Here is a 16,882-nt window from a genome sequence, read left to right as displayed (position 1 = left end):
TGTGGGAGACTTGAGACTACAAAGAAAATAAAGGTTAACTGTTAAAACTGTTGAATGGAATACAGTAGAAGCATGCTGTCCATAGTATATATATGTCAGTGGTAAAATACAATAAATTAAATCAATTATTCACAAAATTTGACCGATGGACATGCTGTCAGAATCAGCCTGACATATAGCTCAAGTGTGTGACACATTAATTGGCGCTGGGTAATGATCAGAGGGGATATTGATGTGACACTACAACAACAACAACAACAACAACAGTAGCGATTTGTAACGCTTTACTTTACGGTACAGTTACCATATGTAATTACTGTGTACTTTCTGTGTAACAACAGGGTAACAGAGAGAAGTTACATGGTATCTAAAAGGGGGTAATTACAAAGTAAATACCATTAATTGGATAACAACAGGGTAACAGAGAGAAGTTTGATGATTAGATGGTTAGAAAATACCCAGTAGTTTCATAGTAATTCTGGAGATATGTGTATAACATGTTATTTACTTTGTAATTATCCCCTTTTACCTGCTAGATACCATTTATTATATGGTGTGACGTCATCGGTCGAATGCTCCATTCATTTCAACGGGGCTCCCCAACGTTCGCACGTCTGTTATTTTTCGATAACGGACGGGTTGGTCTATAACAGACCGCTGTCAATGGCAACAAGACTTTTCACTGCTAAAGCGAGTTTTCAACAAGACTCTAATCAGCTGCTGTGATAGACAACACCTGTTGTCCTGGCTACCTAGCTGTTGCCTAGCGGTGTTCCACAACGGCACTGTTTTGTTTTGCGCAGCAACAATCTTAACATTAAATAGGCCTAAAGAAATGTCCCCGCCATGTGTGAATCATTTAAGTATATCCATATAATAAGCGGGTTAACTTTCGGCGAGTCGGTCGCTTTGTGGAATAGCAGCACTTCAGAGAGCACAAGACCCCTCCGCTCCGCGTTGGGGTCTAAAGATTCTCTCTGTCGTGCTGCTATTCCACGGTAGCGACCTTCTCGCCGAACGTTAACCCTTACGTAACGTCTTTCTGTTACCCTGTTGTTACACAGAACGTACACAGTAATTACTGTACCGTAAAGTAAAGCGTTACGAAAATGATTACTGTAAGAACAAAACGGACTGAGGGACACATAGAATTAGCCTGACATATAGCTTAAAAGTGCAAAACACAGGAAATGGTCAAAATTGAGCTTGTGAGGCCTTTCAGACACTTTCACAATTGGCTAAACCTTGACATTTGTACATTTTTCGGGTAGTTATAACAATTCATGCAAAAGTAAAGTAGTGGTGCATATGTTTGTGATCTGTGGATATTTTCACCATACTTGCATAGGTCTACCTGTATATTTTAAGTGTTTCTAAACAAACCTCAATATCCCTCTAGAGTTAGCATTGTCCTCTAAGGGTTAAAGCTATTTTTTTTTTTACAGTGAATAGGACAGTGACTAGTGACAGTGACAGTGACAAGTGTATGTGAGAGAGACCAGGAAAGGCACTAACCTCCAGCCCTGCGTCTATGACACGCGGCGATGACTCACAGTTGCCCGCAGAGACAGATCCCGAGCCGGAGCCCGATTCGTCACCGGAGCTGGAGTCATAGCATGACCTCTCCTCCGTCGTCGCAACCTGTGTCGGCCCTGGGCTCTTCAAAATGGCCTCCTCGGCCCGGGTATTCTGCTGCTGTTGCTGTTGCTGTTCCTGCTGAGACTGCTGTCTCAAGGCCAGGCAGTAGGCCATACGTGGGAAAGGCAAGCGGGGTGTGGCCAGTGAGGGAAGACTCGAAGGGGAGTCAGACTCCTCATTACGACCGTCCTCATCTGAGGAATAGTTTGTGGAGGTGGTGGCAGTCCTATCGGCATGAGATTGTTCACACTCTGTGACTGAGCCCTGGGTGTTAGCTTGTGGAGGTGTGAAAGCACGTGGCGAAAGCGTCTTCTCATCACTGGTGCGACAGACATTCTGAGGAGACCTGGAGCATGGCATGGGCTCTGGACTGGAATGTTCTGGAGATTCCGGTTGCCTAGGAAACCCTGAGGTAAATATAACACTGGTCCTGGCTGTCTCTTCTCCTCCCTGAAGAAGGACAGCTCTCCTCGACAGAGGCTTATGTGATCTTGAAGGGTTGACTTTGACGCTCGCAGAGGTCAGAGGACACCCCTGGGTTTTCTGAGCGTCATGTAGAGCGCTGTGCTGGTTTGTGAGGCCGCTATTCAGTAGTAGAGGTGAAATGTGTGGCAGTGGTAGCCTCGTGTTGACCTTCAGTATGGAACGCAGGTCTGCAGCTAAGTTGCTGCTTGAAGTCCTGTCTGATGACTTGTATTCCAGCAACACAGAGCTAGACTTATTCATTTCTTCCTTCTTTATGTTCTCCAGTGGTATAGACATAAGAGGAGTCTCCTCCCCAATATCAGCATCATCTGGAGCTGCAGACTCAGGTGAAGATTTCTGGACACCATTTGAAAAGGTATCCTGCTCCAGAAGAACCGTTGGTGATGGGCTGCAATTCACTGGCTTGGTGTTGCCATAGTGCAATGTAGGGTTGCCATGGTGATCGCTGAGGGCCTGCTTCAGAATCTGTTTCCTGTGTTTGGAAGACTGAAGGAGGTCAGATGTCAATGGCTTCTCTATCTCACCGACATCACTATTGACCCTCACTGAACAGTTGCCATGGTGCACTGAAGTGTCGGCGTGGTCCTGGGTGTGTTTGGTACACTGAGAAAGGTCAGAGGTGAAAGGTGCCTCGTCATCTTCCTCCTCACGGCAACCACCAAGAGAGGAGGACATTGGTGGCCGAAAGGAAGACACATCGGGGGTTTCTGAGAAACACTCATCTTCCTCTTCCTCCTCTGACTTCAGCCCAGACCCTAAAGTCAGCAGGCTGGTGAGAGGGAGCACTGGGCCAACAACCTCGTCCTTCACGTCCGGGCTGTCCGACTCGGAGGCTAGGAGAGGTAGGCATAAGCCCTCCAGGTCAGACACGTGGAGGAGCTCCGCACAGCTGATGACTTCATGGAGGCTGCTCTTGCTGATGGAGAGCCTCCCCGTGTAGGCGAACTGCAGGAGTGGGGTGAAGCCCCTAGCCGTGACCTGTAGGGGGGAAACAAATAGGTCACTGTAGTTCCATCAAGTACGTGAACGGCACATGCCATGCATAGATCATTTAACAGAGGGTACCCAGAAACTTGTGCTGAAAAAGCCAGCGACACACTACTGTAAGTATAAGGAGGTAAGAGAGAGAAATGGAGACTGAGAAAGAAGGAGAGAGAGAGAGAGAGAGAGAGAGAGAGAGAGAGAGAGAGAGAGAGAGAGAGAGAGAGAGAGAGAGAGAGAGGACAAAAGCGAGAGAGGGGTTGGGGTTGAGAGAGAGAAAAAGTGTGTGTGTGTGTGTGTGTGTGTGTGTGTGTGTGTGTGTGTGTGTGTGTGTGTGTGTGTGTGTGTGTGTGTGTGTGTGTGTGTTTGATAATTGCCAAACTGCCTTTCAAAAAAAAAAGAGTCATCCCCATATACCACACCCTTCAAGCTTCTCGCAAATGGCAAGGGAAGAGAGAGAGAGAAAGAGAGTGATAGATAGATAGATAGATAGATAGATAGATAGATAGATAGATAGATAGATAGATAGATAGATAGATAGATAGATAGATAGATAGATAGATAGATAGAGAGAGAGAGAGAGAGAGAGAGAGAGAGAGAGAGAGAGAGAGAGAGAATGAGTATGTGTAAGTATCTCTCTATGTGTGTGTGTGTGTGTGTGTGTGTGTGCGTGTGTGTGTGTGTGCGTGTGCGTGCGTGCGAGCCTGCGTGCCTGCATGTGTTGTGAGGTATCTATTTCTAGCCTGCCACAGCAGCTGTTGTTGCGGCATCATCTTTATTCTTTATAGGAGATGTTGCTGTCACATTCACGTTAGTCCCCATGCCAGCTTGGCTAAGGAGGCCACACAACAACACAGACAAACAGACACACACACACACACACACACACACACTCTCTCTCTCTCTCTCTCTCTCTCTCTCTATCTCTCTCTCTCTCTCTCTCTCACACACACACACACACACACACACACACACACACACACACACAGACACAGACACACACACACATACAATCTCTCTCTCTCTGTCTCTCTCTCTCTCTCTCTCTCTCTATCTCTCTCTCTGTCTCTCTCTCTCCCACACACACACACACACACACACACACACACACACACACACACACACACACACACACACACACACACACACACATCCTCTTTCACACACATACTGTACATACAAACACTTGCACACACACATCAACACTTCCCTAAATATCACCAGATATAAGCTTGATAAATCGTCTAATGGGCATATTGGACACCCTTCAATATTGTAGTACTGGCCGCCTCACTGTGTGAGCCAGTGGCTATATTTATGATGCTTTTAATTCTGAATTGATAATTAATTCCTGGGCAGCCTAGTGGTTAAGGAGTTTGTCTGTCAATCTGGGGGCTGTAGGTTCCAATCCCCCCTGACCTCTCCCTACACCTCCATTCATGGCTGAAGTGCCCTTGAGCAAGACACCTAGACCCATATTGCTCCAGAGACAGTGACCAGCACCCTCAAAAATAAGACCTGTAATTCGCTTTGGAGAAAAACTTCAGCTAGGAGTAATGTAATGGTGATATTAACACCCTCTTGTTCCCAAACTGGTCAGGCAACCAGTACCAGAAACTTTAGCATCAATATTATTTCATAATAGGTGCTGGTGTATTATCAATACTATACAGCAATCTCATGTTAGTCTGATTATAGCCCGACATTAGCCCGATTTTTCATCTAAAAATATATTAGTATTACTACACATTACTTTATCAGTCTAACACTATAACCTTGAATACAACATTAGTTCACTATCTGAAATTTGGATGAAGCATGTATACATCTTCGTCCTCGCTGGAGAACGGGCTTCTCGTGATTGTGTGGCTCTCGCAGGAGAACCGCTGTCCACGCTGTGGACCGATCATCAAAGTGCTTCAGGGAGTCCTCACGGACCACTGCACTCAAGAAAATGAGAATAGCTGGATTACGCAGCATATTGGGCAAGATTGCTGGCCGTGGTGCTGAAGTACTGCTAAACCTGAGAAATGGCTACGCGGTAAATATTCTCGAGGTCGGGAGTAAGGGCGCCACTGAGAGCTCGTGCTGTCTCTGCGCCCACAGATAAGTGCGAGGTCTGAGCGGACACCCCCCGGCCGATGAGAGCAATCGAGCAAGGTGAACTGGAGGGAAGCCCAAGTGAAAAAGCACATTTCTAATTGAATATCAAACAAAGGCATAAAAGATAAAAGCCACCCCCACCAAAACAAAGTACCTACTCACCGTGCTGGGCAGTGTAATGACGTTGTCCCCTTCCTCTTCATTGTCCCTACTCAGGAGCCTCTGCAGGAAGTAGCCACTACAGGCCGCCAGCACGGCCGCGTGGGCTCGAACCCGCTGCCCCTCCACCTTCACGGTCACGTCACACAGCACGCCCTCCCTCCTCTGGGCCTCCAGCCTCCCCAGCAACCTGGAGCCGTGGCTGGGGGACTCGTGGACATAAACCAGCCCACCGTCTCCGCATCCGTCTCCATCAGGGCTGCGACCCCCATCCTCCACCGACCACATCCTCTGGTCTGACCTCAGGGCAGGGGCAACCTTTCAACAGATAGACGGAAGTATTTACACAATGTATATGTACCGGAGCGCAGGGCCAAAGACAGGAGAGGATGGAAGGCGTTCGTCAATGGCCTATGTTCCTATGGGAATTTACAGGCCTAAGTATGTATGTACGTATATGTACCGGAAGTTGCATATACTTGCCTCTATACAATGACAAACATAAAACATCATGACACCAATGTACTCTATATGTACAAAATATAATAGGCCTATTATTCCCAAGTCCTAGTTCAAATGGATACCAGCATACCAATGCACTTCCAGCTCTATATGGCAAACAGTACCTCCCTTACCACAACATTACTTTTCACTCTACTGTCAAGAATAGGAGAGCACACTTTTGATTACAGCTGTTCTCACTTACAAATAATTAAAAAAATAATGAATAAAAAATAAATAATAAAAAAGTATGAATAGTCGAGTAGCTTCGGATTATAATGTCCCTATTTGACATGTACCAACCACATTTCACATTTCACCAGGATTTGGCTTGTGGCAGATCCATTCCTGCCTGCATGTACATAGCTCTTACAGTACAGAGCAGATACCAGTTGCAGCTGCAGGGTACACTTGACTCTGCTGCTCGCCTGCTGTGTGAGCTGTGAGAGGGGCCTCTGACAGCTTTGGCTGCGCCCAGGCAGGGGTGTCGTTCAGGGGGGTAAAGTCACCAGGGCCCCATGTATACAGGGTGTACAGGGGGGCCACACACAGTACGATTTATGAAGGGGGGGGAGCTGATTGTACAGAGGGCCCAACTTTTGCTGCTGACCCCCTGGGCCCAGAGCAAAGTCATCTGAAAGGACAGCCCCACCCAATACATACAATATAATACAATACGATACGATAGGGCTTTATTGTCAGTTTTCACTGAAATTAATTTTGTATCCCTGAACAAGACTCGTTTGAGACAGGACATACACATAACATCACAAGACTATATTGCACATGTGCCATGCATGTGGAGCATACAGCACCAACAAACAATAACATAACCAGGGGCCTGGGACTAGTAGCCTAGACACAGATAAAGGGCAGAGAGAGGACCCAGGCCTATATACAGACATACAGATATACATGCATACCTACAGACATATGTTACATACAGTACAGTACAGTATGTCACAGAACTTAGTGAGTACACTAGGGTGCATCAAACGCCCCTCCAAAATGCAAGCTTTCCAAAATCCAACTCTGCTCTTGCAGTATTGTTCCTTTGCACTATCATAACTCCCTTGTAAATTTCTAGAAAATGTTATTGATGTTAAAGGGTGCCACAAAATGGGCTTGATTGTTTTGATCTGAAACAGTAAGGGCAGTCATTTGGAAGAATGCTCTAGCTGATTCTCTACTTCCCCAGGACATCAACATGTCAACAAATGGAGAGATACATAAAGGAGGGATACATGGGTGTTTGAACATGGCTAAAATATTAGCAAATGGGGCCTAAAATCTTGCTGAAGGAGGCTCTAAAAAAGACGCACAGGGAATTTCAAATCTGGGAAAGTGGAAAGGGAACTGGAGCATTCTTCCAAATGATTCTCTTAACTAGTTTTGACCAAAATAGTGTAAAAACACACTTTTCAAGGATTTTGGTAAAATCGCCCATCCACTGCCATTCAAAATTTCAAGCATATTGTGCCACCCTTTAACATCAATCAAAATCGCTGAGATTTTACAAGGGACTTGTTAGTACAAAGGAACAATTTTGCAAAACAAAGAGGGATTTTCAGACGTTGGGGCGTTTGATGCACCCTAGAGTACACCTCACACATTTTTGCAGATTTGTGAGTAGGCGGATCTTTTCATAGGACATTAAAGAAATGTCACTTCAATGATTAGTGACCTGTTAACAACATACTGTATAACCACTTAAATTTGATGTTCACTCACAAAAAATAAAAATACAGCCATTAACGTTCGACAACATTTAACAAAAGTGAGTACACCCCAGGTTAAAATCCTCTAGAGAGTGCCTGAGAAGGGGTCGTGTTGGCCCAAGACATCTCGAAATGAAAGGGGATTAAAACGGAGGTCATCGGTGTGCGTTTCAACCTTGCCTTACATTGAACTTTTACATCTTGAGTCTGCACATGGCTAAAATAGATGGGTGTGAGATTTGAATTAAAGCCTTTGTCAGCGGTAGGGGTGGACCGATAGGCCTACAGGTTTTTTAATGGCCGATGCGATACCAATTTTTTCACCCTTTTTCCGATACCCGATATTTGGGGCCGATATGGGTAAAAAAAAAGTTTAAAAAATGACAAATATTCCAGGTCTCAAGTTAAAAATAAACATTAGCAATTTGAGGTAGAACTTCTAACATTTAAACACCCACTCTAACAATCAAGTAATACAAATTTAAAGTGTCTTGGTGTTTTTAAAAAACCTGAAAAACATAAAATAATAAATATTGCGTATCGGCCAAAATGACACGTGTATCGGCCGATACAGATACACTCAAAAAATGCAAATATAGACCGATATATCGGCCGGGCCGGGCCGGGCCGATATATTGGTCTATCCTTAGTCAGCGGCACTGGCTGTGAGAATAGCTGTTGCTCAGGCTGGCTTTTGAGTGGCTCAGGAGGCTGCTGTAGTGTGTAGGGGCGAGACAAGGCTGTCAATGGCATCAGAGGGAAAGTGAAGGCAGTGAAATTACTGCTGACAAGGTGAGGGAGGTTGGGAGAGGGGGTTGAGCTGAGCTGAGGGGGGACTACATTTGATGTGACTGACTGATAGATCAAAAGGTTTCTCCACTCGACTCCTCACGGTGCTGTACTGTACTGCACTACCCTACAAAGCAACAAAGCAGTAACTATGCAGAGTTCCGAACTGAGTTTTAGGTACATTACTGACGTGACAGTTTAGTGACTTTATATTACAACTTACTTTGCTGTTCAATCATTTTATTTAAATTCATATATAGTATGCCATTAAAATCATGATAACTCATTTTCAATACACACACGCACAAACTTACATACACACGCTCACTCGTACACACATCACACATTCCTCACATTTAGCTTACACATGCTCAAGTACATGCATATTCTCTCTCAGGCACACACACGCATACGCACACACAGAGTCCACACTTTCCCTTTATGACATCCCCTTGACATCAGTCATAAAGAAAACAGCAGGAGCAACCCCCCCACCATCCCTCCACCCCTCGTTCTTGCCATGCCTCCAGAGTCCTTCATTCTGCCCTACAGCCTACCGCAGCGCCTACAGTCTACCCCAATAATCTGGTCCACTTTTAAACCTGACAGGCATGCATACTGCTCACATTGCAATAGCAGTGGGTTTCTTTTGAAATAGTCAATCAGCTCTTTGGACACCATTTCTACTGATTGCATCAGGCAAGCGCTCTCTCTCTCTCTCTCTTTCTCTCTCTCTCCCCCTCACCCACGCAAACACGCATGCACGCACACACACACACACACACACACACACACACACACACACACACACACACACACACACACACACACACACACACACACAGATTCTTACTCATTCTATCTCTCTCTCTCTCTCTCTCTCTCTCTCTCTCTCTCTCTCTCTCTCTCTCTCTCTCTCCTCAGCTCAGCTGTCATAATAACAAAATAGGGCCACTACAGCATTTACATTCAAAGGAAAGTAGCTGAAATAAATTGGCTCACACAAATCCACCTGCAGTCAGAGTGAATGCAGATGGCAGCTGTGGTGCGGCTGCCCTGCATGGGGGCCTGCCAGAGTGGAGTGATGAGCTGCCTCAGCCCCTGCTACGCCTCCTCCTCACCACAGGGGGGCTCTACTCGGAGTGAATAACCACACAGGGGCCATGTCTCAAATGCTGCACTTGTGCACTTCGGGCACTGTTTTTCAGTGCCTAGGGCGCTCACGCTGACAATTTCAGTTGAGCCAGTGCACTGAAAGTGCCAGGATGATTCCCTAACAATGGTGGGAAAATGCAGTGCTTGAATGATGGACACTGCACGCACTAAACGGCGGCCATGTTGACAATGACACGGAGGAAATGTGGCATTCAGTTCAGTAGAAGAGTTTGGTCAACTGTCTCCTAATTCTGTAAGTAATGTTGATGGGACACCAACCTTTTCATGACAACCAAAGTATTGTATGTGTGATTGTTGTCCTTTGGGGTGAAGGACATGGAAATACAAGCACCAGACGCTGTGCATTGTAAACAGTAGCCAACTATTTTGGTGCGCTAATACCATGCTCAGCCTTCACTTCCAGCGAGGGCACAGTGCATAGTGCTCAATTTTTTTCAAGACACTATGCACTAAAGACTGACTGTCAGTGCACTGACAAAAGTGCGTCATTTGAGACATAGCCAGTAAATATTGGGTGTAGGGGGCGCTGTGGCACAGGGCTCTAAGCCCCCCACATTTAGGGATCATTTCCTGATCACACCCCGTGTCTCTCTCCCACTCGCTTCCTGTCACCATCTCAGACTGTCCTGTCAAATAAAGGCATAAAAAAATGGGTGTCAAAATGTATAGCGTATTCACAGCGCTGTGGAGAGTCACATTCTGGCCCTGTGACATGAGGCTTGATATCATTGATGATAGACGCTTTTATTTAATATCACAAAAACACAATTCAACATAGTTCGTTTGCGATCAGGATGCTGAATGGGGGAAAGCTCCCTAACTTTGCACCGCTTGACAGAGGGACAACTATTGTTTTTTCCACAGAGGTGGGGCGACATGCAGGTCAAAAGGCCACAGGAAAGAGATTGATATCCACACTATGCTTTGTCCTCCATGAGCACAGTACCGTGGCTAACATTCTTATTTACTCCCGTGGTGAACTGGCCATCATTGTTAATTACAATCTGTTAATAACACTTTTGTAAAAGTGTAAATTATTTTCTGGTCAATGCAACCGGTTCTAATGGGAGTAATGCTCGGTCTGAAAAGAGTCCGAGTCCAGAGTCACACCCCTGACATCCCAGGGATCTCGGGCCTCATGTGTTATAAGACTGTATTTCCTACTGAATCTTTACAATTTCTGTGAAGATACAGTACATATGCACCAACAAAAAAATGTCAATTTGTGCATGAACAGGTTTTCACACACATCCACATTGTACATCCCACTAGTGCGAAATTAAGTGCAAATGCATTTTTTCACGTCAAGTCAGTCTTGCAATATGCGGCATACAGTAGGTTAGTATACACATACTAGGGCTGGGAATCGATCCAAATTTCCTGGATCGATTTGATTCCGATCTACAAGATCATGATCCAATTGGATTCACGATCCGATTCGATTCGATTTGATATCGATCTTCTGTATTGCTGTAGCCTGGTGAACCAGCGCCACCCGCTGGACGGCAAAATGTTTTGTCTACGGGTGGGTCTGGCCTCGCATAATGATTCAATGAAGCCAGAATGCCATGAATCTGGCAAACCAATTACAACGCAAAGATGTGTTTTGGATCACAGCGGGCAGGGTTTTGAGGGAAGGTTGTTCTCATCAACAATCTTCGGATGTATTATGCATCGAGGCCAGACTAAATTAGACATCCACATTTAGTCTGGTTTATCAGGCTAGTATTGCTGTGTCACTTTAACCCATTCATGCTTAGAATTCTAAGACCGGCTCTAAAAACCTAAATATCTCAGCATTTTATGCCCACACAAGCATGAAATGCCTTGGTATGAGAGAAAGAATTGGAAAACTTGGTATGAGAGAGAAAGGTGGGAAAAGAGTGGCACTATTTACTTGAACAGGCCATGTGTATTTGTGCATGTAGCCTAAATGAATGTGGAGAACTAAAGGATGTGGTTGAGGAAATAGCACCTATAATCATCTGCAAAAGATCGATCCACAAAGTTGTGAATCGATATCACACTTTTTGAGTGTGATTCGATATTGGATCGCGATTCGATCTTTTGAACTCAGCCCTAACACATACGGATAACATTCTCATTCACATCCGTGTTAAAATAAAACAGCCATCATTGTTACTGACAACCTTGTACAATACACTGTTTTTTTTTCTTCTTCTAATCAATACTAATTATTAAAATGGGGGTAGTGCTTTGGTCTACAATAAAACCAGTCCAGAACCACACCACATCCATTGCCAGATCTGGCCCTCCTTAGGCCCTGCTCTGGCCCTCGTAATAGTCATGCACATCTACTGTGGGGCTCATACCGTTCATGTTGGCCTGGCATAGACGACCTACTTCCACATGACTGGTCGCACACTCATCTCTCATGTCCCCACCTAACTGCCGGCGTAAGGAGGGTTGCTCCAGACACACACACATAGAAGATGAACACTTAGAGGGAAGTAATCGCACAATAGGCGTGTTGCTAGTAGGGCACACATACATGTAGACAGGTCAGAGCATACTTTAATGCACATCACAGTGTTCTATATAGATACCTCCACAATAGAATAGAATAGAATAGAGTAGAATAGAATAGAATAGAATAGAATAGAATAGAATAGAATAGAATAGAAAAGTTGTTGTAAGAAAGAACACTCCAGAAAATCACATAAAAGATGCAAATGTTGTTTGCCTTGCCTAATATCATGCATTAAAACCCTTCAGGTCTAAACTGTGCGGACTGTATAACAGAATAGAATGTTGCTACGATAGTGGGACGCTTGGCAATGTAACTTATTGTATAGCCATAGCCATTGTCTAGCCTCGCGACGCCATCCTCTGTACTCCACCCACATCGTCTGGCAAAAGCCTCGAGCTCGGTTCTCTAAGTGTTTCACCAATCAAGTTGAGAGTGGTGACGTAGAACTCACCTGCGAGCTCCGTTACTGATTGGTTAAGGTAACTATATTCACACTTTCGTTTTGTTATTTGTATGCTTTTGCGACGCTATAACGTAACAGGCATGCTAATAAAGCACAATATGGGTTTTAATTTGAGTTTGGAACTTCAATTAATTTAATTGATAGAGTAAGATCAGACCATCTCTCATTGTCCACGGAGACGGATTCCTCATGGCTTTTGCCAGACTGATTGACGGAGTCAACAGTCCGCTTTTCGCCCAGGCTAGCCATTGTCTACTTTGGAGACAAAACACACTTTTCACTACCAATTATTACAAGCAGTGTTTTTTCGCATTGCCTGTGCAGCAGTATGCACTGCAACAAACACATTTTAAAGTCTCATTATGTTTTCACGTTTTGTCCTGTTTAAAGTGCATGTAAAATGCCATGCGGGTCTCCAGTGGTACCCGATCACTGGAGTCCACATGGCATTTTACATGGACAGAGAGGTTGTGAGATGTGTATTAGCTCTACCCCAGAAAAACTGCTGCTGTTGCTGCCTGCACACACAGCTCCATGCCTCCTATCTATCCCCAGGGCCACAGACAGATTTGGTTAGGCACGGGACAAAGTCATCTGAAAGGCACCCCTCCACTCAATACATACAATGAAATAGGAACACAAATTTTGGGACCTCCCTCTCCCTGGGCCCTGAAACAACTGACCCCTTTGTCCCACCCCCCAGTCGGCTTCCCTGTCTATCCTAGCCCTCTTTCTGTGTGTGTTTCACATCAAGAACACCCTTTTTCATCATCCTCCTCCTCACAAGCTGACCTGCTGTCAGAGAGACTCGCCACAATCTAGGCCAGGACGGAACTGAAAGAGATGTCTGCACACATGCAGCACATTGCTGCATAGCAACACAAAGGGAAGCGCAAAGCCCTTTTAACTGTCCTAATAATACCCAAAGTCCTGCTCTACGTATTCCTTTATTATTTCAATAACCACATTTACGTAAAGAGAGAGAGAATGATTTCCGTGGATGAATCAAATTTTATGCAGCTTAATAATTTACATTAATTTATGACAAAGACGTAAGCATATGTTTCTATAGATCTGTGAAAATCCGACTGTAGGTCTAGTGTCCAATAGAATAGACAAATGTAATAACACATGGACAACAAAAGGCCAATACATTTTAATTGTGCTGTAAGTCCTAGCTTGGGCTGTATGCTCCACACTATGCTACGGGTGTACCGTTTTAGCTTTAAGAATAGGCCTACCGGTAATAAATCTGAGGACGGGTCGTTCCATATTATGATTATATGAGGAACATATGTGGTAACATTTTATGTTAATGGTTCACTATTACAGTGGATCTACCACATTAGGTACAGTGTAATATTACATTACATTACATTACATTAAATTACATTAGTATTTAGCAGACGCCTTTGTTCAAAGCGACTTACAAGGAGCAATTTAAACAAGAACAGGGTAAGGCACAGTGTACAGTTGCAACACTGATAGCATTGTCCTACAACGAGTAAAGAAGAGGACACTGCATTAAAAAGTAGCAAGTAATCAAAGACCTCAAGGTAATAACCAGTGTAACAATATTTAATACCATATAATACCAGTGTAATAGCCTACCATGTACCAACCCTGACCCTAGACGAAAGTACAAAATTGGTATGGTGTCAGAGTGGTATTACATGGCATTAAATATTGTTACACTTGTTATTACACTGTACTTAATGTGGAAGATCCACTGTAATAGTGAACCATTAAAATAATGTGTAACCCAGAATGTGCTGTTTTTCATAGACAAACATCTGTATAACAACATTTGCTATCCTGGGTATTTTTATGAAGCAATTAGTGATGATAGGCCTACATAACCTTTGAAATATTAATGCAGTGCAACGTGATCGTGAAAAGTCATGGGCCTCTTTCCTTCGCTGTTTGTTTTGTTGCAATCACCATTAAGCTAATTTATTCTCCACAGCCATCATCAACCTGTAGCCTAGTACTTGCAACAAAAAAAACATTAACGCATTTTCCTCATTAGGCTGGATTGGTAATTGAATGGAATGGATGCTATTTCCATTCCTTGAAATCTAAGCCTTTGAAAAAGATTAACACCTCTACAAGCCTTATAAGTTAGCTCTCCAAAATGCTGCTCCCATGCCTTTTTTCCTGCAGCCGTTTCAACCCTCCCTCCTCTTTGGGTCAATCTAAACCCGATCTGAGAAAGGGACCCATCAGGAATCTGCTGACATCACCTCCCCTTCACTCTCCTCTCAAAACAATGATGTCATGGCACTTCCCGCCTTGGAATTCGAGCGCAATGGCAATGGCTCTGCTTCCTTCCTGACACTCTGGTCTAACATTGTCGTAGTGTGCCTCGTGGAACATTTATTATCCTTCTGATCACAAGCGAAACTAGTCAACACATGCAAATTGCTGGCTCGCTGGGGAATTATGTTATTGAACGGATGATGAATAAACCCCCAAGTTCACTTCAACGCGGGAACCCCGTCTTTACGCACAGCTCAGCGAGGATGGTCTTTTGTCCACGCGTTGGGTAACAGCGCTGGTGGTTCGCAGGACACTGATAATCACTGAAATTGAAATACTACACAAAGTATAATATAGACCGCTGCATTACAAAATATTATGGAAACATGCAGGGAGGCATGAAGACCGAACTTTTACCATACCTGCTATCTCGCCTCCTGCAACAAATCAGTGTTTCCGCATTTCGCCAATCCCAGTTGCTTCCTTTGTCTCACATGCGATATCTAAGACGATAACTCAAAATCACTAGCCATTCAAACGTCTGCAAATGTGGAGAAGCCCTGTTATCCTGCACGAGCATCTTGGTACTCACTCACGCGTCTAGCCACACGCACGAGACACGCCTCCCCTGAACTGCTACATTGTTGACATCTCGAGCTATGACGTCACTCCGTTGTCCACAACATGCAATGCCACCCCATTTGTAGCTCTTGTTTCTTCTTTTGAATGTAGGAAAAAGTAATCACCATCAGTGTTAGTACATGTCTATACGCAAATGCACTCTAAGCCTCACACTGAGTCAAGGCATCATCAAGGCAACACACACTGGGCAAACATGTGTAGGCTATCCTTCTGCGGTACATATACTGTATAACAACAATTATGTAATTCACTTCTCCATACATATCAGGAAAAAAACATCCAGGCTATTTTGTAGAAAATCCCTTGCAGATAATGAACAGGATATTTTCTGGGTAATACGGCCATGTTCGTATACATGCAGTTATTCCATTGGATGTTGTTAAATGTTTGATGCAACGCTATAGCTGCTGACACAAACCCTTACTGGGACAAGAAAGAAGAGGATGGCTTTATTACTGTGGTGCCCTTGAGAGACAGTAAAGGTTAACGATTGTGTAATGACAGAGAGATGGAAAAAGGCTTCACCCATATGTGGAACCTCTATGCACACTATAGATCAGTGATTCTCAAAGTGTGGTCCGGGGACCACTGGTGGTCTGCCACAGAGCTCAGGTGGTCCGCGGGGAGATTTCTACTTTTCCAACACGACAAGCCTGCAGTAGGTTATATTGGTAACATTATTACAAAGCTAAACATAGCTGAAGTCATATTTTCACCACAATAAGACAGGCTTGTAATGTGATCTGCATCAAAATTAGAAGTGTCAAATTAGCACCCGTCAATAAAAAGTAAGTGATCTGCATTGGAATTAGAAGTGTCAAATTAGCACCCGTCAACTGTCAATTCATTTGAGAGGTGGTCCCTGAACATTTACTGGGGACAAAGTAGTCCTTGGTCTGAAAGAGAGAGGAACACTGCTTTAGATATGCTAGATATTTCCAGCGGTATTTAAACACTGCACTGTTGCTAATTATAGGGTGAATATAAGTATAAAATAAAAAGTGACTTGGATGCGATGTTGGGAATCAAACTATCAACCCTCTGGCCATATGCTTGCTCACGCATGACTGTCCCTATAATGTGCATAGAATTACGTACATGCGTACACAGTCACACACACAAATCTATAGGTTACCACACAAGCATGTATGCACACACACACACACACACACACACACACACACACACACACACACACACACACACACACACACACACACACACACACACACATGGATGCACTAATTTTGAGCTGAGGTTCAAGAAAAGAAAGGAACAGTATGCATGTTTACAAATGAACTATAGGCTACTCACAACACTGCTACCCTGTGGCTAAATAGGAGAATTGACCATCACAATGCAAATCCACAGATCTTTACACACACACACACACACACACACACACACACACACACACACACACACACACACACACACACACACGCACACACACACGCACACACGCACGCACGCACC

General features: G+C 44.3%; 1 protein-coding gene across 1 annotated transcript in view; it reads right to left on the bottom strand.

Moving 5' to 3' along the window:
• bach2a (BTB and CNC homology 1, basic leucine zipper transcription factor 2a) overlaps positions 1-15,330 on the bottom strand; it is a 24,366-nt gene extending 9,036 nt beyond the window's left edge. The window contains exons 1-3 of the mRNA XM_063224100.1: positions 15,187-15,330; positions 5,371-5,685; positions 1,516-3,102 (exon numbers count right to left, since the gene is read on the bottom strand). Of these exons, the coding sequence (XP_063080170.1) occupies positions 1,516-3,102; positions 5,371-5,655 (1,872 nt within the window). The 5' untranslated portion in view covers positions 5,656-5,685; positions 15,187-15,330. The remainder of the gene's footprint in view (positions 1-1,515; positions 3,103-5,370; positions 5,686-15,186) is intronic.
• Between the last annotated feature and the right edge of the window lie 1,552 nt (positions 15,331-16,882).

Source organism: Engraulis encrasicolus, chromosome 19, assembly GCF_034702125.1.
Source record: "Engraulis encrasicolus isolate BLACKSEA-1 chromosome 19, IST_EnEncr_1.0, whole genome shotgun sequence".
In the NCBI taxonomy this organism is placed as follows: domain Eukaryota; kingdom Metazoa; phylum Chordata; class Actinopteri; order Clupeiformes; family Engraulidae; genus Engraulis; species Engraulis encrasicolus.
The sequence above is the reverse complement of the archived record's forward strand: the minus strand, read 5'-3'. Positions and strand labels throughout refer to the sequence as shown.